Here is a 27,158-nt window from a genome sequence, read left to right on the forward strand (position 1 = left end):
AGTGTTTTAGGCAGAGGAAACACAAGCAAAAAGATCCTGAAGTGAAACTGCCTAACTTATTCAAGGAACAACGTGATGGTTGCGGCGGGCAGGTTATACAGAACCTTGTAGGATACTGTAAGGACTTTGATATTTACTCTAAATCGGAAGCTCTTGGAGGATTTTGAGCAGAAGAGTGAATTGATATGTTTTAACAGGCTCATTTTGACAACTTTGTGGAGAATTTACTATAGAAATAAAGAGTAAGGAATCCAGTCAGGAGGGCTGCTGCAGTAGTCAGCCTGGAGGACATGATTTGATAAATGTACCACATGGTAGAAGTGGTCAGATTGTGACTATTAGCGGTCTTCTTAAAATTGAAAGTGGAATTCTGGGCCTCCCCAGTGGCGTAGCAGTTTGAGTGCAGTGCTAGGAACTTGTCTGCAGCCTCTGCAGCGTGGGTTTGATTCCTGGCCAGCTAGGGAGATACCCACATGGTGCGGCGGACTTCTGTCGTGCCCACTGCTCCCCTCAGCAGTGTATTTCAGTAGATCTGCCTGTTCTGCTCCCCGCTCTGTCTCTGGTGAATTCTCTCACCCTCCTTTGCCTCTGGCCTGTACCCCAGTTCTTGTAGAAATAAATAAAAAATCTTAAAAAAAGTCTTAAAGGAAAATGAAGTTAAGAAAAAGGTGTCCATGGTTTTTTCAACAGGATGAAATTGCCATTAACTACAACTATTGGGTTAAGGGATTTGATGAGGGAGGTAGGCAGAGATATCAGAGATTTGGTGTTAGAGATTTTAAGTTTCAGATAACTTATAGACTTCCAGATGGAGTTGTGAAGGTAGAATAGGCAATTTTGACAGTTAAGAAACATTTTGAAAGTTACCAAAAGGTACTGGGCCCTGATTTATTTTGAAAGGCTGCTTATATTTGAAATTATTTTTTCATTTAACAAGTATTTACTGAGTTCTTCTATTTGATACTTAGGTGATTGGGCGCTATTTTTAAAATTGGGTTGTCTTTTCTTAAGGAATTCTTTATATATTTTAGATACAAATATTTTGTTGGCTACGTATATTACAGATATCTTCTCCCACCCAGTTTGAAAATTACTTTTCATTCTCTTTATGGCATCTTTGAACAGTTTTAGTTTAAATAAAATCCAGTTTATCAATCTCTTTTTGATGATTATTTCTGTATCTTATAAATATTTCTCTTTTATTGCGGTAACATTGGTTTTTAACATTATATAAATTTCAGGTATATAGCAAGAAATATTTTCTTTTTCAAGGTCATGAAAATATGCCTGTATTTTCTTCTTAAAGTGTGTCCATTATCTATTGAAGATTAAATTTGTGTATGATCTAAGCTAGGATCCAGGGTTCATTGTTCATATTATAGTCAATTAATCCAATACTATTTATTGAAAAGATCATATTTTACCCATTGAATATAAGTTGTCTTGTTGTGAAGTACTATATGTAATATACATGAATCTGTTTCTCAACTCTGTTCTTTGCTATTGATCTATTTAGCTATCCTTGTACTAACCACATATCTTAATTGTTATAGCAGGTTAAGTTCAAGAGTGTCCTAGCTGTTGTAGGCCCTTTGCATTTCCATATAAAGTTTAGAATCAGCTTATGAATTTCTGCACAAACATGCTTGGAAACTGATTGAGACAGCATGGAATCTTTAGTTTAACGTTGGGAAAATGATATCTTCATATTGTTGAGCCCTTCTGGTCAATAAAAATGGCATATCCCTCCGTTGAGTTTAATTTTTTTTAACTCTGTGGCATTGTAGTGGTATTTGAACCTCTTGTTAGATTTGTTCTTAACTATTCAATTTTTGGCGTGCTGTCATTTTTTAAATTTAATTTTCTAGTTTGTTGGAAATATAAAGCTAGTTGATTTTTATATGTTGAACTTGCATCCAATTACCTTATTGACTCTAACAGTTTTTTTATAGATTCTCTTGGGTTTTCTCTCCACTTAGTCATATCATCTGTGAATGAAAATTTTGTTTCTCCTTTTCTAATCTTTATTCCTTTATAACTTTTTCTACTTTATTTCTATTTTTTCTTTATACTGTGTTGATTTTGTTGAATAGATGTGGTGTTCATTGATATATTTGTCTTTTATATATTCCTGAAATCAAGGAGAAAAAGTCCAGTATCTCATCATTAAAATGATGTTGGCTGCATTTTTTTTTGTAATTTGGATTTATTAGATTAAGGGTGTTCCCTTTAACTTTTGAAAGTTTTTGTTATGAGTAATTGTAGAATTTTACTAATTAATTTTCTTTATTGAGATGATTATATGGAATTTATTTTGGTACTTTGGAGAGTTACATTGGTTAATTTTCAAAAATAAAATTAGCTTGTGTTCCTTCGGTAAACACCAGTGGTATAATATGCATGTTTTTAATACAGTGTGGATTTGATTTGCTAAAATTTTGACTAAGATTTTTTTGTTCTTAGTCATGAGAATTTTTGACCTATAAATTTCCTTTTTAATTATTTCCCTGTCAGGTCTTAGTATCAGAGTTTTGGTGGCCACACAAAAAATTGAGAATTCTCCTTTTTTACCTCTTCCCTCCTTTTTTCTCAAATATGATTCATTTGAGTTCATCTGTTTTTTCCTTCATTGTACTACTTTGGGTTTGATTGTTTTTTCCTAGCTATTGCAGGAATCTTGTATCATTAATTTTTCAGCTTTTCTCAAACATGCTGCATGTGTATTTTAAAGTTATAACTTGGCCTGTTAGCACAGCATGGTTACATCTCACAAATTTTGATGTTGAATTTTCATTATCATTCAATTAAAAATATTTTCAATTTCCATTGTGGTTTATTGACAAGTAGGTTATTAGTTTTTTGTTACTGATTTCTAGATTAATTCTATTGTTCTCAGAAACAAGTTTCATATAATTTAAATTATTTTTTTTTTATTTGCTGTGGTCCAATATATGCTCTAGTTTAATCTATGTTACATGAGTACTTGAGAAGAATATGCTATTGTTTATACTATTCTATATATACTAATTAGATTTTTGTTTCCTTGTTGGGTCAACTACTGGGAGAAGTATATTAAAATCTCTTCAGTTATGGATTATTCTGTTTCACCTTTTGGTACTGTTAATTTCTGCTTATAGACTTTGAGGCTGTGTTATGAAATGTATATAAATTTGTGATTGTTACATATTCCATAGAATTGATCCTGTAATCACAATAAAATATCAAGTATCTGAAATAGTACTTTGAATCAACTATCTGGTATAAACATAGTGATATTAACATACTTCTGATTAGTGTTTGGTGTATCTTTTCCTGCCTTTTTAAAAAATATATCTGTCCCCTTACATTTAAAGTGGATCTGTTATAAGCAAAATATTGTGTGTTTTTTAAGATCCAGTCTAGTAATACTTAATGGAATGATGGTTCTGTGTACATCTAATGTAGAATGTGAAAAAGTAGGGTTTTAGGCTGTTAATCTTAATACTTTTTTTTGTCCCTTTCTTGCCTTATTTTGAATTACCAAGCATTATTTTTTTTTTCCTCTACTAGTTTTTTAGTATACATTTTTTTGTACGGGTATGTCTGTATGCATTTTAAAGTCATTGTCGGAGATTATATGTGCAGCTTTTATTAGATTCCAGTCTAAATTTGTGTGTTTGATACTTAACTAGAAAATACAAGAACCTTATGACAACTGAACATTTATCCTCTATCTTTTGGATTAGTCTAGTCATATATTTTTTACTTGTACATAGAAGTCATTGTTTCTGTTATTTCAGTTGTCAATATTATATTTATCCAAATACCTTCACATTCTGTTCAGTTCTATACTTCCTTTTGTCATCATTTTCTTTGCGTTTCTTTTAGTCTGATATTTCTTTCACTTGTAACAAGAAAGCTTTTGTTCATTGTGTTTATTTCATCTTCATGCTTGAATATTTTTCTTTGTGTAGGAATCTAGGTTGGTTTGTTGATTTTTACTTATTTTTTAAAAAATCTTAGCACTTTTTTAAAATTTTTTTTTAATAACAATGATTTTTTTTTTTTTTTAAAGATTTATTTATTTATACATGCACTGGGTATAGTCAGAAGCAGGGGAGGGTGAGAGAATTCACCAGAGCCAGAGCAGGGAGCAGAACAGGCAGACTGATGAGGTACACTACTGAGGGGAGCAGCGGGTGGCAGGAGAGGTCTGTGCGCCATGTAGGACCCCCCACCCAGCGGCCAGGGATCGAACTGGCGCTGCAGAGGCTACAGGCAGCTTCATAGCCCAGTGCTCAACTGCTACGCCACTGGGGAGACCTAGCACTTTATTTTTTTTTAAAGATTTATTTTATTTATACAAGAACCGGGGTACAGGCCAAATGCGTGGGAGAGTGAGAGGATTCACCAGAGACAGAGCCGGGAACAGAACAGGCAGACTGACGAAATGCACTGCTGAGGGGAGCAGCGGGCAACACAGGAGACGTCTGCTGCGCCATGTGGGTTGCTCTGAGGCTGGCTGGGATCGAACTGGCACTGCAGATGCTGTGGACCGCTTCACAGCACTGCAGCACTCAACTGCCTGCACCACCAGAGAGGCCCCCATAGCACTTTAAAGATGTCGTTTTATTGTCTTCTGTTCCCATTATTTCTGATAAAAAATTGGTTCTTAGTCTTAGTGCTGTTACCTGGATGGTAATGTATCTTACTTTCCCCTAGTTGCTTTTTAAGATTTTTCTCTTTGATTTTGGTGTTTAAGACTTTGATTCTGATGTGTCTAGGTGTGTTTTGTTTTTGTATCCTGCTGAGGTTCATAGAACATCATACATTTGCTAGAGACTCATGTCTTTTATTAATTTTGAAATTCTTCAATCCAGTATTCTTGAAATATTGTTTATTGCTTCATTTTCTCTTCAAGTTTTATAACTCCAGAACATGTATATTTAGACCTTTTCTCCATGTTTACATGTCTTTACACCTTTAAAAAATATTTTCTGTTCTTTCTCTTATATCTCATGGTGTGTCATGTTTTGTCTCTTCACCAGTCCTCTGTTTTGCAGTTTCTGAACTATGAGTTCTTAAATCCAGTGGTTAGGGCCTCCCTTGGTGGTGCAGCAGTTGAGTGCTGGGTTGCAAGGCTGCCTGCAGCCTCTGCAGCGCCAGTTTGATCCCCGGCCACCGGCGAGGGTCCCTAAAAAAAAAAAAAAGATCAGCTTAAATCCAGTGGCTGTATTGTCCAGTTCTGGAGTTTTCACTTAAAACTCTTCTAAGCATTCTAGCACTTTGTTGGAAATCTCCATCCATTCATTTTTACCCCCTTGAATATATCAGTGACAGTTGTTTTAAAATCTCTTAGTAATTCCAAAATATGAATAGTCTATGTGTTTTTATTTTCTATTTTCTGTTATTTCTTGGTGGTCCATTTGTTCTTTTTTTTAAATTGATATAAAATTCATGTTACATAAAATTCACCATTTTTATCAGTTAAAATACATAATTCATTGGTTTTTAGTATATCTAGTGTTGTACAACTAGTACCACTATATAATTCCAAAACATTTTTATCATCCCCCAAAGAAACTTTGTTCCCATTGACAGTCAATCTTAATTCCCCTCCCTGCCTATCTCCTGGAAATATCTACTTGATGTCTCTCTGGAATCACCTATTTTGGCCATTTCATATAAATAGAATTATACCATTTGTGGTCTTTTGAGTCTGACTTCTTTCATTTTAACATAGTATTTTCGTGTTTATCCACTTTGTGGTATTTATCAATACTGAAGTCTTTTCATGACATAATAATATTCTTTTATGTGGTTACATATGCCACATTTTGTTTATTCGTGTATCATCTGATTGACATTTGGATTTTTTCTACTTTTTTGGCTATTGTGAATAATGATACTGTAAACTTTCATGTACTTTTTTTATAGTAATGTTTTTGTGTAAATACATCTTTAATTCTTTTGGGTCTAAACAGGAGTGGAATTGCTAGGTGATATTATAAATCTACGTTTAAATTTTGAGGAGCTATCAAATTGTTTTTCACAACAGCCTTATCCTTTTCTGCTTCCTCCACTGCCTTGCCTATACTTGTTCTTCTCTCTTTTTTTTAATTGTTATAGTCATGGTAATGGGTATTAACCACTTATTTTTGTTTTTTAGAATGCCTTGTAATTCTTAATTGAAATGTCAGACATGGATGAACTATTATATAGGCTTTACTTGGTATTATTTTTCTTCCAAGATAGTTAAGTGGTAGGCTAACTACTCTGAGATGACTGAGCCTACTGAGGATTGATTTATAAGACTTGTTTGGATTGCTCTATTTCCATTTTGACCTTAATCTAAGGAGGAGAGACTGTGCTGAAGTCTCAGCATCTCAGCACAAAGCTTAGTTGTTTATGAAGGGCTCTCCAACTTTGTGGGGCATGTCCTTCAATCTTTGTCTCCGTAGCATTGGGCAGAAACAAATCTCTGCTTAAGATATTTAGCCTCTTAATTCTTATTTCCTTTAATGTCCTCTTTGTGGTTCTTTCTTCCTCTCTGTTCTGTAGTTTTTAGCTCTGTGGTAGCCAGAAACTTCTCTCTTATCCTCAGTCCAGTAGGACTGCAGCTTTCTAGACTTGGGCTCTGTTTCCCTGTTACACAGCAAAGTCAAGGAAAAAGCCAAGGTAATTGTAGAGCTGATCTTCAATGCTTTCCTTATTTCAAGTGTTGTAACCCCTCCTGTTCTTCTCTGTGTATGTTGCTCTTTGATGCCTTCAATTTTTTTTTTTTTTACATTGTCTAGATTTTGTAACTTCTTATTAGCAGGTGGGTTAATTTGATACAAGTTACTCTCTTTTATTATGGGAACTGCAGATACTGATCTTTTATGAATTGAATCACAAGAAAATGAATAATTGATTCCTACTGAATGAAAACATGAATTTCCAAGAGAAATTTTGATAAGATTAGAGGATTATTTTTTTCAAACAGAAAAGGGTCATAGTGAGTCATGTTGAAGAGTAGGAAAAACTAAAAGTAAGATGTGGCAAAGTTGATGTTCGGTAATTTTTTTTAAAACTTAAGTGTTCAAAAAATAAGCAGTGAAGTGTTTAAAAAATAAAGAGTTTGAGGTGAGAATTGATGAAAGACATCTAATAAAGAATAATTACTGTCTGAATTTAGTAGTGAAGAAATTGAGTATCTGAATTTTAAGTGGGTGCTATTACAGTAGCACTTGGTAATTTTTGTAAATGTTACTAAGTATTAAGTGGTTGGAGATGTTAGTGTTTCATGTGATGACTAAAGAACAGTGTATGTTTTTTTGCGTACCAGAGAGTATTGTTCACAAAATCAGGAAAGATACACACAGTAACTAACTGGCTATCTAAATTGTGGGAGGAAGAGAATGAGGTTATAGGAATAGACATAAATGTTTACAATCTAGAGAAGTAGAGAAAGAAGGCAGAAATAGAACTCTATAGAATAATACTTACCAACCCTCCTCTAGGCTTAAAAATGGGGGATTGGAAAGAAACTAAATATTTGCTTTCTCCACCCAAATATAAGGGAGCCAGGTGTTGCAGACCACCTTGTATCTGTGTTTTTCCTTTCGTCCTTTTGTGAACTCTCAAGGTTATTCAGTGATTTTCTTCACACTTTCATTAGGAAATTTGCCAAAGGCATCCTTTTGAGGCAGCTGTCTCTGTACCCTTGGAGGCCATCAGTAATGTTTCCAGAGTAGTCGGCACAAAAATGTTGGACTGAACTGTCTTCATGTTTTAAAACACTGCCCCTGCCAAAACAATTCCCCCCCAGCCCCCAACAGTATGAAATGCTGAGACCACTTTTCTCCCTTTGGATAGTATAAAATATAGAACATTTGAGGCCTTCTGGTCCATTTATAGTTTTTGCTATCATGTCTTTTCAGGTAAAATCCATCAATATATCAATAATAAAGGGAGACTTAATTTTTTTGAGACTTAATTTTTTAAGTGTAATTTAAATAACAATAAACACATTAGAAATCTTTATATATAATGAATGAGATTTTTTTTTTTGGTATAGAACATTAAAAGTTTAATTTTACTACTGAGATTTTGCAAAGTGGCTTTAATTGCTTTCTTTTAGTCCAGGGTGGTCAGATGATGCATGTTTATGCTGGTGATCTTATGAAGTTTTGCGTGTATATTAAATATGATGTATTAGAATAAATTGAACTATTTTGTGTTTTTTTTTCTATCCAATTTAATAATATAGTTAACTGTTGTATCATATGCATCTTTAATATGTTAGCCTGTTTCCTTACTAAACTGTCTTCTTTCAGCCACCCACACAGAATATGCCTATGGGTCCTGGAGCGATGAATCAGAGTGGCCCTCCCCCACCTCCACGCTCTCACAACATGCCTTCAGATGGAATGGTAGGTGGGGGTCCTCCTGCACCACACATGCAGAACCAGATGAACGGCCAGATGCCTGGTAAGTTTTTCTCCTCTAAGACATTAACACCAGAGTTGCTTAGCAACTGAAACGACATGGGGGCTCAAGGGATACTAGATTGTTGATGACAAAACTGCTTTGAATGCCCTCGAGTACAAGCTCTCTTAGAGTTTGTTAGCTACAGAGCTACGTGACCTGTATTCAGTGTTTATCAGGCTGCCCTTGGGCTTTGATGTAGCTGACATACAGCATTCCTCTGATGAACAGAACTGGCTAAATTTAGTCTGTCTGAAACTATGCAATACAGCTGGCTTTAGAAGCTTTTTGGAAAAAAAGGCATTGTACCATGACTTAAGAATTAAAATCTATTTATAATAAGGTATTATAATGTTTCCCTGAGTTTTGTATTTACTTAAAAATTTATTGATCTTAGAAACTAGATTGCTCAGGAAAAGAAATATAACAGTCCCTGAAGGACCTCCCTGGTATGTAAGGGGTTAAGTCTCAGCACTATGGAGCTATCAGTAGCCACTGCAGTGCAGGTTCGATCCCTGACCAGGGAGCTAACCCATATGGCGCAGCAGACCTCTCCTATCTTGCCTGCTGCTCCCCTCAGCAGTGTACTTCAATCAGTCTGCTTCTTTTGCTCCTCACTCTGTCTCTAGTGAATCCTCTCACCCCCCTAAAACCTCTGACCTACACTCCAGCTGTTGTGGAATGTAAATAAATAATTCTTTAAATAAAAAAGGTCCTGAATTGCTATCTTTAATATTTCCTCATTCATACTATTGAAATGAAGCAATAGTATGCGATACTATTATTCAGTTTATAGCATAATAGAAACATGTTTATAAACATAAGTATGTTTATAGCATAATATAATCATGGAAGTTGATATATAAAGCAAAGTTAAAAATTGAAAAGTAATCCGCTTTCTTGTATAATGAGCATAATGAGCAGTTCCTTTTCACTTATTTTAAAGTTTAGTCCCTTAAAATACCAATAACTTTCAGCTCATTGGGTGCTAATTTAGTTAGCTTTTGCACTTTTGAATTTTGAATTGGAAAAATACATTTAAATTATTTTGTTTTTACAACAACTGCAGTCACCTGTACCCACTTTTGCTGGGGTTTTTAAATTTATATGACAGTACCTTTACTTTCTAAAGGCAAATGTTATTTTCATAAACAAAAAGAAACATAAACAAAAAGAAAATATACAAATAATAGTGAAAGTAAATTAAAATGACAAAGCAATTTATTTGTAAAATTATTAATGAGTACCCTTAGGGTGGTATGTGTAGGGACTGTGGGTTAGAAAATGTAATTGGAGGATCTGTAGAGTAAAAGAGGCCAGGTAGCATGGGTTATATAGAAGGATAATGGTGTTTGGATGGTTTATCTCCTATTTCCTGCTAAGATTTTGCCATTATAGATGGCTCACATTCTGCATGGAGAAGGGATAAAGACATAAATAGTTGTCAGCTTATAGTGAGGGGGACTCTTCATGCTGAATTTACATTTAGTTCATCAGAACACATTGTTTTTAGAACAGGAAGGGTAGTGTTAATGTAGGTTAGCAAGTAGGAGTTTTATAACTTTTCGTGGTGGTACCTTTAATTCCGATTTTATTTTCTCCATATAACATTGAAGCCTGAGACAGAAGAAGCAGTTGAGCAGTGATACAATTATTAACATGACATTTTAGTTTCTGTGTGTGATCATTTGGAGTAGTTCTATTTTTTACAAGCCAGAGATTTTCAACCAGTTTTGATCTAAATGGTCAGAATACTGTATAATTTCCAAAACAATTTATAGTTAAAAGAGAAATTGAAAGTAGGAAAAATTGGAAGTCTAGTCACTTATATTTTCTTTATTTACTATGTTCCATATAACATTTAGCCAACCTTTTTGTACACATAAATTTCTATCTAGGCTCTTAATTTCCTATTTTAGTTTTGTTTTAGTTATTTTATAATCTAAGTTGCAGAGCTCCTTATATGCTATTAGTTTCAGATTCCTTTTTAAAGTATAACCGATTTTTTAAAAAAAGCCTAATAGTTCATGTGTATGTTCCCAAAATCAAAAGGTACCGAAACAAATAGCCCTTACCTCTTTCAACACTGGTCCAGAGTGTCACTAGTGTATATTTTCCTACAAAACATAATTGTCTGCACACACACACATTCTTTTTCTTTTCATTCATTTTTTCAAAAATACATAATCAGTAGCATATTTTTTCCCTTTGAAAGATGGATCTTGGAGACAGTTTATGTAGAAAAATAAATTTTTGAGACCACCTAGTAAGGTAAAGAACTACTTCATTCTTTTTGGTGACCTGCACTGCACTCTTTTTTTAAATGGATATTTCTAATTTACTTGAACAATTCTCAAAGAGAAATAAGTTATTTTAAAGTCTTTTGGTATTGAAAGTTATGCTCCTATGAATGTACCTGTATGTTTTTATAAACAAACACACATTTTTATCCATACATAGGTACACACAAGCTTGTATATTTTAGGACAAACTCATAAAACTAAAATTGCTGGGTTAAAGGTATATGTATTCTAAAATAGTTACTGCCAAATTGCTTGACATACAGCTCTCGGTTTTGTGGTATATTTTAGAAAGCTCTTCTACTTCCAAGATTGTTTTAGAAATCCTCCCTTTTGGAGTTCATTTTTATGGTTTCTTTCTTTTACTTTCTTCTCTTTTAGTGTTTAGTTTTACTTACTGGAATTAGTTTTGATGGAAAGAATGAGGTAGGGATATTACTTATTTTTTTCCAGATTGCTACTCTCATCACTACACCATTTATTGAATTTCTTTCTTTTGCCCAATGGTAATTAATACCACCACTATTATCATTTACTAAATTATGCACCTGGGTCTATTTATAGGGTCTACTCTTAATTCTAGTTCCACCAATCTGCTAATTCATTTCTTTGCTTGTGCTGTATACTTTTAATTATTCTAGCTTTATATGTTTTGCTCTTTAATAAAGCTAGTCTTCCTCATTATTCTTTTCAGAATGTTTCTGGCTTTTGAAAAGCATCAATTTCTTAATCTGTAAAAGGAATAACATCCACTTCACAGTATTTGCTCTTTATCATGTAAAACATTTACTTTGCTATATGTAAATATTCAGGTTATTGTTTGGTAGTACGGTAATGCAAAAAAAAATGAAAAGCTTTGCAAAGTAGTTTCATGTAGATCATCACTTTTAACTTTCATACTTTGGTCTGATCACTTTTCTTCAAAGGGCCTACCCATATGCCTATGCAGGGACCTGGACCCAATCAAATCAATATTACAAATAGTTCCATAAACATGCCTTCAAGTAGCCATGGATCCATGGGAGGTTATAACCATTCCGTGCCATCATCGCAGAGCATGCCAGTACAGAATCAAATGACGATGAGTCAAGGGCAACCAATGGGAAACTATGGTCCCAGACCAAATATGAATATGCAGCCAAACCAAGGTAAATAAGTTCTATGCTTTTTTTCTTAACTGTTTATGGCACACTAGTCTTTGGAAATGAAACAATTCTTTTAAATTGTTAGTTGAGTCATAAAAATGTTTGTAGTCAGTGACAATCATACCTTTAGAAAGGGAACTTTGAGATTGAAATCAGCTTAAAATAATTTTTTTATATTAGAAATTGCTTAATTTAGCTTTTTTAGCTGACCTTTGCACAGTTTGAGATTCTGCATTTTTGGATTTTCTTTTAAAGCTGAGCAATGGGTAACCAAACAGTTAGTTTAGAATGAGAAATTTGAGAAAATATAGTTGTCTTTATAACTGTAATCCTTTTAAAATCATACTCTGGTTTGTTTCACTGATTAAGGCTATATTAGTTTTTGTGACATTCTCTTGAGCTATGTGGAGGTTTTTTGATGCTGTATTTTAGTACTAAAAGGTAATTTTAATATAATTTGTTATTAATATTAAGTAGAGGTGTATTGTTTTCTTCTAGTCTTAGTGAGTCTGTTAAAGTTAATTACCAACCTCGGAATGAAATTATCATGTTTCTCTTTTAAGTATTCTTGTGAATAATAGCTAAACACCAGTAAGTGGCGCTCTGTTCTACTAATTGCCTGTTAAAACATTTGGCATATTGCCAACTTAAAGCAATTTTAGTTACACAGTATGGTTAAGATTAAGAGTATAAAATGGATTTAAATGTAGTTGCAATAAAATCTTCTAGATTTTGCTTATGAAAAATAAATCACTAAAATAATCCCTAGATAAAGGAATTTAATGTTCATCTTTTGATAATTATTTGTTATGAAGTAATATATTCTAATTTTAAACAGACGTTTTCTTTAATTTTTATGAGATCTACTGAAAACAAAGGAAGATAATTGAATAAACTGTCAATGAATGTAGTTTTACTAAACTTGCATTTGCTGCGGTATTTCCCCCCCATTTAGTTTAATGCCCATGATAAGGATATCTTCTTTTCTTTTACTAGATCAGTTAAAGTTTCAAAACAATAACAAGATCCAGTCACTTATAGATCAAAAGATTAGAGTTCAAATGTTTCTATGTGCAGTTTGATTACTAGGAGAGCAAGAAAATTGATAGTGATTCTAGCTGTAGCTATAGTGATGATGGCATACTTCTTAGAAACGATAGTTAAAAAAAAGATAATTTGGACACAAAAATGAATGTTGCTGTAGCAAGGTTTGATGTAAGATTTGAAGAAAATCTTCAAAACAATAATGCATGCAACATTGTTCATGTAGAAAATAGTTACTGGTTTTGGATAAAAGTGGGGAGGACTATGTATAGGAATTTTTTTCAAAACCTTGGGACTTATATTTTTCAAAATACCATATTGTGTATTAATGTATAATTTCTCCTTTTATTACAATGGTTATATTACTTTTGGTTTTGTTCCTCTAATTTATGAATTAATTAATGGAAAATATACTATATAGAAAGTGAAGATGTTGGGATCTATTTCAAGAAAATAAAAAGAGAGGCCTCTCTGGTGGTTCAGGGGTTAAAATCTCAGCACTGTCAAGCTATGGCCAGCCATTGCATAATGAGTTCAATCTCTGGCCAGGCATCTAACCCACATGGTGCAGCAGACAGCTCCTGTCTCTCCTGCTGCTTCTCTCAGTAATGTACTTTAGTAGATCCACCTTTTCTGCTCCCCACTCAGTTTTTGATGAATTTTCTCACCCCTGGTACTTCAGGCCTATACCTCAGTTCTTGCATGTGTAGACAAAATAAAATAAATCTTAAAAAAAAAGAAATAAAATTTAAAGAAATAAAAGTCGCTTTTCAAAAGAGGAAATGGAGTAGAAAGTCAGTGAGAATATTTTCAATATTTAAAAAATCTCTTCAGGTAAATAAAAAGCTTTTCAGTTAAGTTTTGATATTTCAGAATGAAAAGAACAACAAAGAATATTGCAGTTACCAAAAAATGAAAAAAGAAAAAGCTATATAAGATTTTGGCCATATTTACTTTATTTAATTACCTTAATGACTTATAAAATATTTCAACTATGGTATCTGTTTGATGAGAAATATTGCTTAACATGAAAGTTTCATGTTAATTTTAATATTCATTTTATTATAGAATGTTTTCTTTTTTTTTAAAGACTTATTTATTTATGCATACAAGAACTGGGGTACAGGCCAGAGGCTTGGGGGGTGAGAGGACTCTCCAGAGACAGAGTGGGGAACAGAACAGGCAGATCAACTGCAATACACTGCTGAGGGGAGCAGTGGGCAAGTCAGGAGAGGTCTACTGCGCCATGTGGGCAGCTCCCTGGTTGGGGATTGAACTCATGATGCAGTGGCTGCGGACAGCTTCATAGGCTGTGTCTCACACCTTGCGCCAAAAGGGAGGCCCTATTATAGAATATTTTCTAAGCTACCTTTATAAAGCCAACTACAAATTTTACAGTAAAAACTGTTCTAATCTGGGCCTCTCCGGTGGTGCAGCGGTTGAGCAATGGGTTGCGAAGCTGCCCGCAGCCTCTGCAGTGCTGGTTCGATCCCCAGCCACCGGGCGAGGGTCCCACATGGCACGCAGACCTCTCCTGCCGCCCGCTGCTCCCCTCAGCAGTGTACCTGTCAGTCTGCCTATTCTGCTCCCTGCTTTGGTTCTGGTGAATTCTCTCACTTTCCCCCACTTCTGACTGTACCCCAGTGCTTGTATAAATAAATCTTTAAAAACAAAAACAAAAACAAACAAAAAAACTTCTAATCTAAATATGTGGGAGGAATTAGAAAAGACTACTTTTATTTAAAAAAAATTTATTTTATATATTTTTACATCATTTTTCATTTTTGCACAATGTATGCATTTTCATCTTGATTATAGTCCCCATATAATTCCTACCCACCTTGTTTTGATCCTACTCCCTTTCCACCCCCACTGTAGTGTGTCTCAGGTTTATAGTTGCTTGTTGCTTGTTGATTTTGATTTTTTCTTTATTATAGTTAGTCTTTTTCCTGGTCCCTTATTTAGGTTTTCTAAATTACTGCTATGAGTGAGACCATCCGGTATTTTTCTTTTTCTTTCTGGCTTATTTAGCTGAGCATGATGCTGAAGAGACTACTTTTACATGGTCCTTAAAGAAAAACTTAGAAAATACAAAAATTTAAAGGAAATATTTTGACTTAGAAATTTTTCTTACATTTATTGAGGTGTTGGCAATTCTTTGAATAAAAATCAAAACACTGAAATCTTTTGTATATTCCTATATTTCTATATGCATTTACTTATAACAATAGATAGTAGAAAAAATGTTTAAGCATCTTACCAGTTTTTTTTTTTAACTATTTCTTTTTTTTTAAAAGATTTATTTTTATTTATTTATTTATACAAGCACTGGGTACAGTCAGAAGCGCGGGAGGGTGAGAGAATCCACCAGGGCCAGAGTGGGGAGCAGAGCAGGCAGAAGGACCGAAGTACACTGCTGAGGGGAGCAGCGGGCGGCAGGAGAGGTCTGCGCGCCATGCGGGACCCTCCTCAAGTGGCCGGGGAGCAGCCGGGGATCGAACCGGCGCCGCAGAGGCTTCTGGCAGCTTCGCAACCCAGCGCTCAACCGCTGCGCCACCGGGGAGGCCCCATCTTACCAGTTTTTTTTTTTTTTTAATATATATTTTTTTTTTAATAGAGGCATGTTTTATTTATTTGTTTGTTTGTTTTGTTTATACATGCACTGGGTACAGTCAGAAGCGCGGGAGGGTGAGAGAATTCACCAGAGCCAGAGCGGGGAGCAGAGCAGGCAGAAAGACCGAAGCACACTGCTGAGGGGAGCAGCGGGCGGCAGGAGAGGTCTGCGTGCCATGTGGGACCCTCCTCAAGTGGCCGGGGAGCAGCCGGGGATCGAACTGGCACCGCAGAGGTCGCCGGCAGCTTCGCAACCCAGCGCTCAACCGCTGTGCCACCAGGGAGGCCCCATCTTACCAGTTTTTAATAGAGGGGTTTTACTAGTGGAGGAAAAGAAACACAAGATTTCTTAGATTAAATCTTAATCAAGTAAAAAAAAGATATTTTTTATTAATTTTCTTATATCATTGTTCATTTTTAAACAATATTTCTTCCCCCCACCCCCTCAGGTGTAGTCCCATAAAATTTCCTTCACCAGTGCACCCGTGCACCATCACCCTCCTTCTCCCCTGCAGGGTGTCTCTGATTTATAATTGTCCTTTTTTTTTTTTTTTTTTGTGTTTTGTGTTTTGTACTGTTACTATTTTTTTACACTGATGTCTTATTTGGTTTCCCTATATTCCTGCTATAAGTGAAACCATCCGATTTTTTTCTTTTTCCTTCTGGCTTATTTCACTGAGCATAATTCCTTCTAGCTCTATCTACGTTGCTGCGAATGGCATGAGTTTATCTTAAAAAAAGATATTTTTGACTAACCCAGAGAATTTTGTTTTAAGAAGAGCAGTTATATGATGATTTTAAATTTATTTTATTAATAATTATTAATTATTTGTCATTTGAAAACTTTAGCTAATTATGTGGTGGTAAATTTCTAACCAGAACTTTGGAGGTAAAAGTCTGGATGCATTTATACTGGTAGTTTTGAAGTGGCTTTATTTGTTACCCTCTCCCTTCCCTCCTTGTCTCTCAGTTGTCAAAATGAAATTAAGTGGGGGAAAATAACCTGTCTAAAAATCTTGTCATAATTTAAGAGACTGATTGAAATTAATTCAACAGATAGCTATATGTTTATAATTTATCATTTTGATGTTAGAAAAATAAGTATTCTACTAATTTATACTACTAGGTACAGAATAATAGGGCACATTGTGTACTATAGAATAATAGGGCACATTGTGTACTGATTTTTGAAATTTCTCCTGTGGATTTGCAACAAGCATTTATTGACCTGAAATTTTTAAAGACCTGAAATTATTGTATTTTTCTCATTTTAATTTTTAAGATTATTTTGCATGTTTTTAGCTCACACAGTCACTTATACAGCCCATATTACTGTGGAAAGTGAGGACTATAAAGTTTTATAGGATATGCTTTTGAGAAAGGCTATTAAGTTTTTAACTTTATGTAAATGAGGTCAGGTGAAGAGCTTCCTATTTTGAAGATTCATATACAAATATGTCAAGCAATGGTGCTATAAAAAAGTAAGCATAATAGAGGGTAGGAATGATGAGGATGTGTGTGCTATTTTAGGGTAAATAGCAAATACCTAAAAATAAGAGCATTTCAGGAATAGCAGGCAAGAGTGCTGAACGTGGAGCATACTTGGATTGTTTGAGGTGTACTAAGGAGACTGGTCTAGCTGGTGTTTAATGAGTGTAGCTGAAGTTGAATGAGTGTAGTATAGGGAGTTATAAGAGATAAGATTGAAGATATAGTTGAAAGCCAGGCTATGATAGACTTTGTATTGTAGTCCATAAGGATTTTAGATTTTATTCTGAGAGAATGGGGATACTGCCGGAAATTTTTTTTTAAAGATTTTTTAATTTTTTATATAAGAGCTGGGGTACAGGCCAGAGGCTCGGGAGGGTGAGAGGATTCACCAGAGACTGAGCGGGGAGCAGAACAGGCAGAGGACCGAAATACACTACTGAGATGAACAGCGGGCGCAACAGGAGAGTTCTGCCACACCATGTAGGAATCTCCCTGGCCGGCTGGGAATCAAACCTGCGCTGCAGAGGCTGCGGACAGCTTCACAGCGCTGTGCTCAACCCTCTGTGCCAGCAGGGAGGCCCCTGGAAATTTTTGAGCTGAGGAATAACATCTGAATATATGTTTTAAGAAGAGTCTTGACTGATAGCTGAATAATAGTAGTTGGACAAGTGTGGAAGCAAGGGGAACTTATTAAAAGGCTCTTGGTGTATATGGGTAGGAGATGATGAGTAGGTTGATTCAATGGAAATAATAGTAGTCACTTTTGGAATATTTACCATATATTTCAAAGGTACAACTGCTATGATTGCTAGGATTTGTTAATGTACTGGATGTGCAACACAGAAGGACAGAGTTTTATGTATGACAAAATATTTAATACTGACATATTAAAAAAATAGGAGAATGCTAGATTTGAGGGAATAATAAGAGTTTAGTTTGGGTGACCTGTTGGTATAAGTGATTAGGAATGAGTGGTTTATTGATCATGTCAAATTCTGTTGAAAGATCAAGTAAGATGAGGATTGAAAGCTAGTCATTGGACTATGACCAGGGTGTGGTGTGTATAATTTTGGTGGTGGTATGGCGGCAAAAACCTGACTGCACTGTATTCAAGAAGAAATGAGAAGAGTAGTGATACCATGTAAAGATAATTCTTCTCAAATAGTCTTTTGATATAGGAATATAAAAATGGGTTAATAGCTAGAGGAAGATGTATGATTAACAATTTTTTAAACATGGTAAGATATTTAATCATGTTTGCATACTAATATCATGTTTGCATGTTTGTATAGGAATGATACATTAGGGAGGGAACAATGAATGCTGTGAGAGAGAGAGAGGAGAGGGGGACAACTGTAGGAGATTGTATATAACTTTCTGGGAAGAGTTTGAGGGCACAGTCACCAAGACTGCTCTTAACTCTGATTTTTAACTATAGGATTTAACCAAAGCAAAGTTATCTAGACAACAGTCCATAAGACTGGCCTTATTGTAGACACTAATTGAAACTTCTGGGGTTCTCAGGACCACTCTTAGTTCAGTAATTTGCTAAAAAGACTCACAGAACACATTGAAAGTTGTTACACTCATGGTTATGATTTATTACAGTAGAAAGATACATATTAACAAGGGGAAAAGTGCTTAGAGAAGGTACAGAAGAGCTAAGATAGTTTCTCTCCCTAAGGAATCAGGATGCATAGCTCTCCTGATCCCATTGTGTGACTTTACACGCATAACATCTCCAACCAGGGCAGATCACCTGCGAGTTTTTATTGGATCTCCAATATATGAATTTGATAGATTGATTAACTGCATTATTAATCCCACTCTAGAGTTCAGTCATTCTACTTAGTCCTTCTACTCTACCCACCAAGGTTCAAGAGTTATAGGAATTATCCAATTTAATAAATGTTCAATTTATAATAGCCAGGTACTAAATTTTTCTCCTTTGAAATGCACATAGAAAAATTACAAATGAAATTATTTCATGTTTTATTTCATAGAAAAGTCATATTTGATGTCTATAATGGATTTGAAGGCATGATAGTGGTGTGTACACGTTCTCCAGTGTTAAAATTGGTGTATCTATGCAGTATTGTTAATTCTGCAGGACTCTGTTGCAGTTTGAGGTACATTCAGCCATTATTTAATTCAGATTAACTGTCTTATACATTTCACCAATATTACTATATTGAATGAATTTTCCAATGTTGTAATTTTTACCCCAATAATGACATTTTTTTCTGGATATAAAATTAATATTTAATGTGAAAAGTCTGGGAAGTAGGGAAAAGCATAAAGTAAAAATCACCTTTACTCTTGCTCTTTAAATTTTAAATTACTATGCTGACAAACTGGATAGGTTGCCAACACTTTGGCTCTTTGTAGCAGTAGTCTGAATACTTGCAGTTGCTTAGGCATTTATAAATATCTGCTTGATTATTTTTCCCTCATCTCTTAAGTTCTGTGAAGTCAGGAATTGTGTCTTGTTTTTTTCACTACTTTTTGTTGTCTGATAGATTAGCTAGATTTCCTCCTGTAATAACAAATTAGAAAACTAGCATCCTTCTCTGCAGTGTTGTCATTCATCAGCTGTCATTCCAGGAATGAACCGAAGAAGGAACTGTCAGTTACTGTCAGATAATACAGATGATTGTCACTTACACCAAAACCTTTAGGGTTTGGAAGACAAAATCCAGATGAGTTCTATTCAACAAATTATAAACTCAATTTCAGTTTGATTCATTTTTTAAAACTTTATTTTGAAATAGCTAGGTTAACAGTAAGTTGTTATGGTAACAGAAATCCTGTGTGTCCTGCCCCATTCATCTCTAATCCCTCATAACTACTGTAACTCTTTGCTCCGTTTCTATAATTTTGTCATTTTAAGAATGTCATGTACATAGAATCATATAGCATTGTGACCTTTCGAGAATGGCTTTTTTAAGTCAGCATAATTAATATCTAGCCAAGTTGTTCGGTGTATCAGTAGTTCATTCCTCTTTATTACTTGGTAGGAATCTGATATGGATGTGCCACCATTTTTTAACCATTCACCTATTGAGGGTCATTTTTGCTGTTTCCTGTTTTGGACTTTTACAAATTAAGGTGCTGTGAACAATGGTTTTACTTAAAAATAAGTTCATGGTTTTACTTAAAAATAAGTTTTGACTTTTCAGGGATCAATACCCAGAAGTGTAGTTGCTGAGTATATCCTAAGTATGTGTTTAGTTTTCCTATGAACTGCCAACTGATTACCAAACTAACTGTACCATTTTACAGTCCCACTGGCAGTGTATAAATGATCTGTGTTCTCTCAATCCATGGTGCCCTTTGGTATTGTCAGTAAATACTTTTTAAAACAAACTTAGCTATTCTAAAAATGTTTAGTGATAGCTCATTTTGCTTTGCACTTTCCCCTAATGCGCAGAGATACTGAGTATCTTTTAAAGTGCTTACATGCAATCTGTATATCCTCTTCAGTAAAATGTCTCTTTATTTTTTGTCCTTTTCTAGTTGGATTGTTTGTTTTTTTTACTGTTGAATTTTGAGAAGGCTTTTTTCTTTTAGGCTTAAATTTTAAAATTTCACCGATATATTATTATGTAAAATTTCAAACATACAGAAAAGTTGAAGCAACTGTATAAGTTAATATTTTAGTAAATTTATTTATCTTCTATTCATCCATTAGTGCATCTTATCTTTCAAATGCATTTCAGAGTAATTTGCAGATATTAGTATACTTTATCCTTAAAAATTTTAGTCTGCATATTATTAGAGCTCAACATTTAAAAGTTTTTGTTTTTTTTTTCTTTTCATAAATTTAGGTACAATTAAATACACAAATCTTATGTCTCATTCATGAGTTTTGATAGTTTTAAAACAAACCCCTTAGGCTTCATTTTACAGCCAATATACTTTATGCCTATGAGAAGAGACCTATTCCAATTTAAACATATGAATCATAACTTCGCTTCTTTTATGGAAAAAAGGGAAGGATTGGTTACTCTTTCTCTTAGAATTCTTTTTCAGTATTTTGTCCTAGGACTACCTGGATCAGAATCACCTTGGAAACTTGTAAAAGTAAGGTTTGTCTGCTCACCGCATACTTGCTAAACCAGAATCTTACATGGGTAAATTTTAGAAATTACACTTTAATAAATCATACTTATTTTTAGTCTGTTCCCTCAGAATTTGGGGGGACAAGATAATCTCTTTTGTGCCAGATGGTTCATAACTTTTCAACTTTTATGCTAAGTGACACAAAGCTATATGTTAAAATGTAGCCTACGGACCCTAGAATCTAGAGCTTTGGGAGTTTCATTCAATCTATGATAGATGTTTAGCTGTGACTTTAGTTTTGAATTATTTTTATTATATAATGTGGTTGAAACTGTTTAAGAGGGATTGTCTAACTCTTAAAAAACTGCCTAGTCTTTATTTTGTTTGATTTATTAAACCATAGCACAGCCTTTTCCTAATTCTCAATCTAAAAGCTAAAAAGTCTAATTCCCAAAATAGTTTGTAGAATGCCTATGATTTAAAATTATGCCCTTGAGAATCTAAGATTTCTTAATCAGTACTGCAAACTTTTTGAGCTGCATAATTCTTTATTGTGGAGACCTGACCTGTGCATTCAGATATCTAGCAATGTTCTTCCTCTTGTACCCAGTAGGTGGCAGTAGTACCTCCTCGCCAGATGTGACAGCGAGAAAGTTTACATTTTGCTAAAAATGTCCCTGAGGGACAAAACCTCCCACAATAAGGAATCCCAGCTTTAATAAATGTTTGCTGTAAGGAATTACATGTAAAGATGGTCTGTGTTACTAAGGACAAATGATAATAAAATTTATTTATACTATTTTAATACCTTTAAATACTTTCATGAGAATGTCTCTTAAAATTTCATGTTGTGAAAGAGTTTGTATGTCTTGAACGGTTTCTTTTTACTAGCTAAAAACTATCGTGGTTCTATTTTCATTGTTAGAAAACTCAGCTAAGTTTATATAACTATAGTGACTATTAAACCTTTGGGATTTTCTTAGTTACTTCATTCTTGTTATTTTTATCTTGGGTAGTTTATCTAAACTTATGACTACTTGAAATTCTTAATAAGGAGAGATCTGTATTTTAGGTGGGGAATTTTATTCATTTTAAATGATTATGTAATAGGTTAGATGATTGAGTTTGCTGAAATACAAGAATTTTTTTTCTTGCAAATAGACTGTTAGAAATGCCTTCAGATGAGAGCCATAAATAGTTTGATATTGAATAGTTAAGCAACAAATAAGAAAATATGAGTGAATGATGAAATATGAGTGAGAAAACATTGGAGAGTATTATCTATATAGTTTCTAATTCTTACTATATCATAGATATAGGTAGGGTGAAAAAATTTATCTTAGGATCTTTATATTACAGTGATAGAGATATGTTTTGTAGTGAGAGAGATATTTTATAGAACTTTTCCTAGATGACATTATATAGGAGAAATATAACTTGACTTTGAAAGTGGCTAAGAGTTTAGAGTCTAATGACTTTAGAGTTCTCACCATTTACTAACTATGTATCTTTGGGTACAGATAATGTCTGTAAAGTGAAATTATGATAATACTACATGTTTCATGGGATTTGAGAAGATAGATAATAGACATAAAGCTTTTAGCTTAGTGCCTGGCCTATAATAAGTGCTTATTAACTGTTATTTAAAATTTTTGTTTAAAATAATTCATAGGTTAATAATATGACTTTATAGAGTTTTGATGTATGGAATGTATTGCATCTGAAGATGTGAATATGTGTATATATGGAATTTTAAAAAATTACATAATTCTAAATTCTTCACAAAATTATTTAAAACTTAATGTTATCTTTAAAAATTTTTATACAATTTATATATTTGTATCATTGTTCATTTTTGTACAATATATGCTTTCTCCTCTCAGGTGTAGTCCCCATAGAATTCCCAACACCAGTCCATAGTCCCTTGTGCTCTTAGTGTTATCTTAAGTGTCATTCAAGAAATTATTCTATCTGACCAGTAAATTACGATGCATAAATTAAGGTTCTTTACCCATAGGAGCAAAGAATCCCAATAATATGGTGATTAGAGAATATGTTCCATGTATTTAAGATGTTGGACATTTTTTCCATAGACCGTTAGAATATCACTACTTTTGAGTACATCTTAGCTTGAAAATGATATATGTAAGAGGTGAAGAATGACCTTAAAGCTTATAGTAATGTGATACCACTGTTTGTACAAAATGTTTAAAATAGACTCATTTTGTAATCTTACTTTACTCTGTGACACATTTTTGAAATGTGTTTTGGGGTAACCTTTTGCAATTTAGCTTTCTTATTTCCATTAGTATCTCAAGGGATAATGTACAATACGAGTATAGCATACTTTATTATCATAAGGAAAATAACATACTTCCAAAACAATCAGAATTGAAGTCATAATTTTTTTTAAAGAAGAAAGCTTCAAGAAAAAAGATGAAAAGCACCATGTTTTAGCAGTGCTATTCTCTTCTATTCACGATGATTTTAAGCTTGATCCTGAACGATACTGAGGATCCTCAGAGGGATGGAGTGACAGAATAAAAGGAAGGTGATAATTGAGCTCTTTGGGATTAGAACTGCTGACAGTCCCAAAAGATCAAGCACAAGTGACATGGTCTTTAGCTAGGGCTTAAGCTAGACTTACTTTACTTCTTCAGAAGAAAACTTAAAAATTTATCATTATTGTATCCTGTTGATCTTTTCCATGGTTATCATGTTTTTGCTTTCTCCCTTACATATTTTTAGTTTTGGTTCCATTGCAAAGTATATGCTTTAGTTTTAAGCTAACTTAAAGATGAGAGGTCTTTAATCAGTGCTGGAGAAGAATAACGGGACAAAACCTTCATTTACTGAAAATGAATTACATAAATGCTCAACCATGCTGTCTATTACATTATAAATGCTACTATTTGATAATGTGTACAAACTATTTTAAAAGTTGTAACCTAAATTAAAACCTGTTCATGTTTGGAACTTTTTGCATTATTTACTTCTGAACTAATAAATTTGCTATAGTTTGAATAAAGCCTTGAGAAATAGTGGAATAATGTGCTTTGAAATCAGATTTGTGTTTTATCTGATTCCCAGTTGATATGTGTTAGTTATGTAGTTTTAATCTTTAGATTCCTTGGCTAGAAACTTGAAAATTAGGATTCTTACCTCTGGTTGTTGTTAATGATTTACATGAAATAAATGTGAAAGCATGTTTAGCAGTGTAAGTACATTCAGTCTTTGTTTTCTTCCCCTCTGTTCTCCTCTGAGCTAGCTTATCTCTACTATTAAGAGTTTACTTCCTGTTGAAAGAAAAATCCCAGAGTAACCTCTGAAAGGCTCATATTTATGATAAAATTAGAAGGAAAAAGGAATTTGAAAATAAGTGGAACAAAAAAAAGGCCAATAGGAGAAAAAGAGTTAGCTCTGATAAAATACTTCCTCAGGTAATACAGTATCAAATTGGAAGAATTGAATTCTTTCTGTTTACATTATTGCTGCTATCATAGGTCAGTAATATATTTAGGTAGGTGAACTTGTTTGTTTTGAATTTTTGTTTAAGTACTTTACCAATGGATTTTTGGCTCACCTGGGCAATTTTACCTGTAATACTTTCCTAAGCTCTCTAGTCCTTTCTCTTTTGTACTACTTAAATCGCCTCCAAGTCATTAAAGGAGGAATACGAAGTTACATTTAAGCAGTAAACTGGGGGATGATCCACACATATTTCTGAGACTGTAATGGCTATACGGACAGAATGTTAAGCTCCACAAATGGTAATTTGGCCCATTGAACCTGTGAGGAGCTGCTTATATTGTTGGATGGCCACATAGAACTTTGTGTCCATTATTATTAATTCACATTTTACTGCTATCTCTGTGATACTAGAGCAGTCATAGTGGTATTTTGACTACTTTTATATTCACCATTTTAGAGAATGCTTGGTTCTGGTTTCTAAGTATATGACCTATTTGCAGTTCTTTGTTTAGGAATATTTTTGTGTTAGAAGTATTACAGCCCTTTGAAATTAGAAAGACCTTTTTAGCTTATAAATCTTAGTTTGAAATAGGAAAGAAGACCCTTTAAAATTTTGTTCTAAAATTAAAATTTATGAAATTTTTGTTGCCCTGACTATCATTATATGAGTGGGGATTGTAAAACTAAAAAGAAAACAATAATCAGAAATTAGATGTTTTTTCCAGCTGGTTTTGTTATAGGACAGGGAGAGGGGCAGCCCAAACCCCGCAAACCTGCCTATTCTACATGGGTTCTGCCATCCACCGCATCAACACAAAACATAGGAGACTTTAATGGGAAGGAACTTTAATAAAACTAGGAAACAATACAGGTAAGGCAAAGAGTCTAGTTTCTAAATGAAGCATCCAGAGTTACCCGTCCCCTCGTGGGTAAAAGTCCATCCAAATGGGATTGGCCCAGAACAAGGCCCCAAAGCCTGCTACAAGTCTAAAGCATCTTCCAGTGGGGACCCACAGAAAAGGGTCACAAACAACTGGACAAGCCCGGAAGGAAAAGAGCAAAATCAACATCAAGATAAAAGCTGCCATTGTCACCTCCCCACGGGTCTCACCCACATTTGTGTCACCTAGTCCACGACCAAAAGACAAGCGCAGTTTCTTCACGTGTCTCTAGGCTCCATGCGCCTCCTCCAGGTCTCCTTGCTCCATCCTGCTTCCTTCCTCAGTCTCTTCTGCAGCTTCTCCTCTTCCTGCTCAGCTCCAGCCTTCCTTGGGTGGGGCAGGGAACCTGGAACTTCCCCCTTTCCTGGGGACCACCCTGTTACAGTTTGACAACTCATTTGCTGTGTGGTTTTGTTGTTGTTGTTGTTGTAAAGTTTATTTTACTGTATATTCTTGTGTGTCATATGTATTCTACCTTTTCTGGAAAAAATGTGTAGATAAATACTATATAGAAGAGAATGAGAAAAGCATACTTTTAGGATGTTCATATCCTGTATCTGTTTTGTTTTTCAAAAAATTGCTAGAATGCTCGTCCAGTGAATTTTCAAACCACCACAGCTCTGTTGTTTTCCTTTGTTTGTAGGTTATTTAGACTTACAACCTTTAACTCCAGAGATTTTTTTTATTTGAAGTTAATTTTTATTACCATACATTATGTATTTTGAGGATTATATAATAAAAGATCTTTTTATTTCTCTCAAAGATTTTAAAAATATTTTGTCCATAATATTTTGCTGCTTTTCAGGTCCAATGATGCATCAGCAGCCTCCTTCTCAACAGTACAATATGCCACAAGGAGGTGGGCAGCATTACCAAGGCCAGCAGCCACCAATGGGAATGATGGGTCAAGTTAACCAAGGCAATCATATGATGGGTCAGAGACAGATTCCTCCCTATAGACCACCTCAACAGGGTAAGATTCAATTTGGAAAATTTCCTGCTTGCGTAAATAACAATAGTTGAAAGACTTTAAACTTTAATGGACTTCTAATTTAGGCAAAGTAAGGACTTTTAAATTTTATATATTTATATCTATTTGTATACACACACATTCATACATATATATACACACAGACACACACACATAGACACACACACTCACACACATACCCTTCCCCACAGTAAAAAGGTAGTGGATATAGTAGATACAAAAGGGTTATGAAGTAGATAGGAACTTTCTGGTTTTCACCTTTTATCTTTTTTGGGGACAGGTTACATCATAAAATTTGTATCAAATGCTCACTAATTTACAGCCGAAAATTATGCTTTATTTTTTGATAAGTTAGTATGAGGTCAGAAACCCAGTTTTATTTCAAACTGCTCTAATATCCAAAAAAAAAAAAAAAGGGAGATTAATTTCTTTACCATTTTGCACCTCTTTTTTAGAAGTCTGTTTTATTTTCTTTAGTTGGTGTTGTTTGATATTGCCTGTATGGTCTTAAGATTAATTTTTGTGAAATGTATGTATGATGTTGCTGTGTGTTTATGTATGTATGTGTATAAGAATAGTTAAAAGGATCTGAAGTGCCAAAACATGGGAGGGGAATCTGCAGTTGAGAAATAATCTCTCAGCATCAGATTCA

The 27,158-nt window shown here is 34.1% G+C and overlaps 1 protein-coding gene across 4 annotated transcripts in view; it reads left to right on the forward strand.

Annotated features, from left to right (window-relative positions):
* SS18 (SS18 subunit of BAF chromatin remodeling complex) overlaps positions 1 to 27,158 on the forward strand; it is a 66,826-nt gene that overhangs the window by 22,894 nt on the left and 16,774 nt on the right. For 3 of the 4 annotated variants that reach the window (XM_037508709.2, XM_037508711.2, XM_054694123.1), the window contains 3 exons: positions 8,298 to 8,451; positions 11,675 to 11,896; positions 26,321 to 26,488. In XM_037508709.2, coding sequence (XP_037364606.1) covers positions 8,298 to 8,451; positions 11,675 to 11,896; positions 26,321 to 26,488 — 544 coding nt within the window. The remainder of the gene's footprint in view (positions 1 to 8,297; positions 8,452 to 11,674; positions 11,897 to 26,320; positions 26,489 to 27,158) is intronic. The other variant, XM_037508710.2, reaches the window with a different exon arrangement.

Source organism: Talpa occidentalis, unplaced genomic scaffold (genome assembly GCF_014898055.3).
Source record: "Talpa occidentalis isolate TD23 unplaced genomic scaffold, MPIMG_talOcc4v2.1 talOcc4.13, whole genome shotgun sequence".
In the NCBI taxonomy this organism is placed as follows: domain Eukaryota; kingdom Metazoa; phylum Chordata; class Mammalia; order Eulipotyphla; family Talpidae; genus Talpa; species Talpa occidentalis.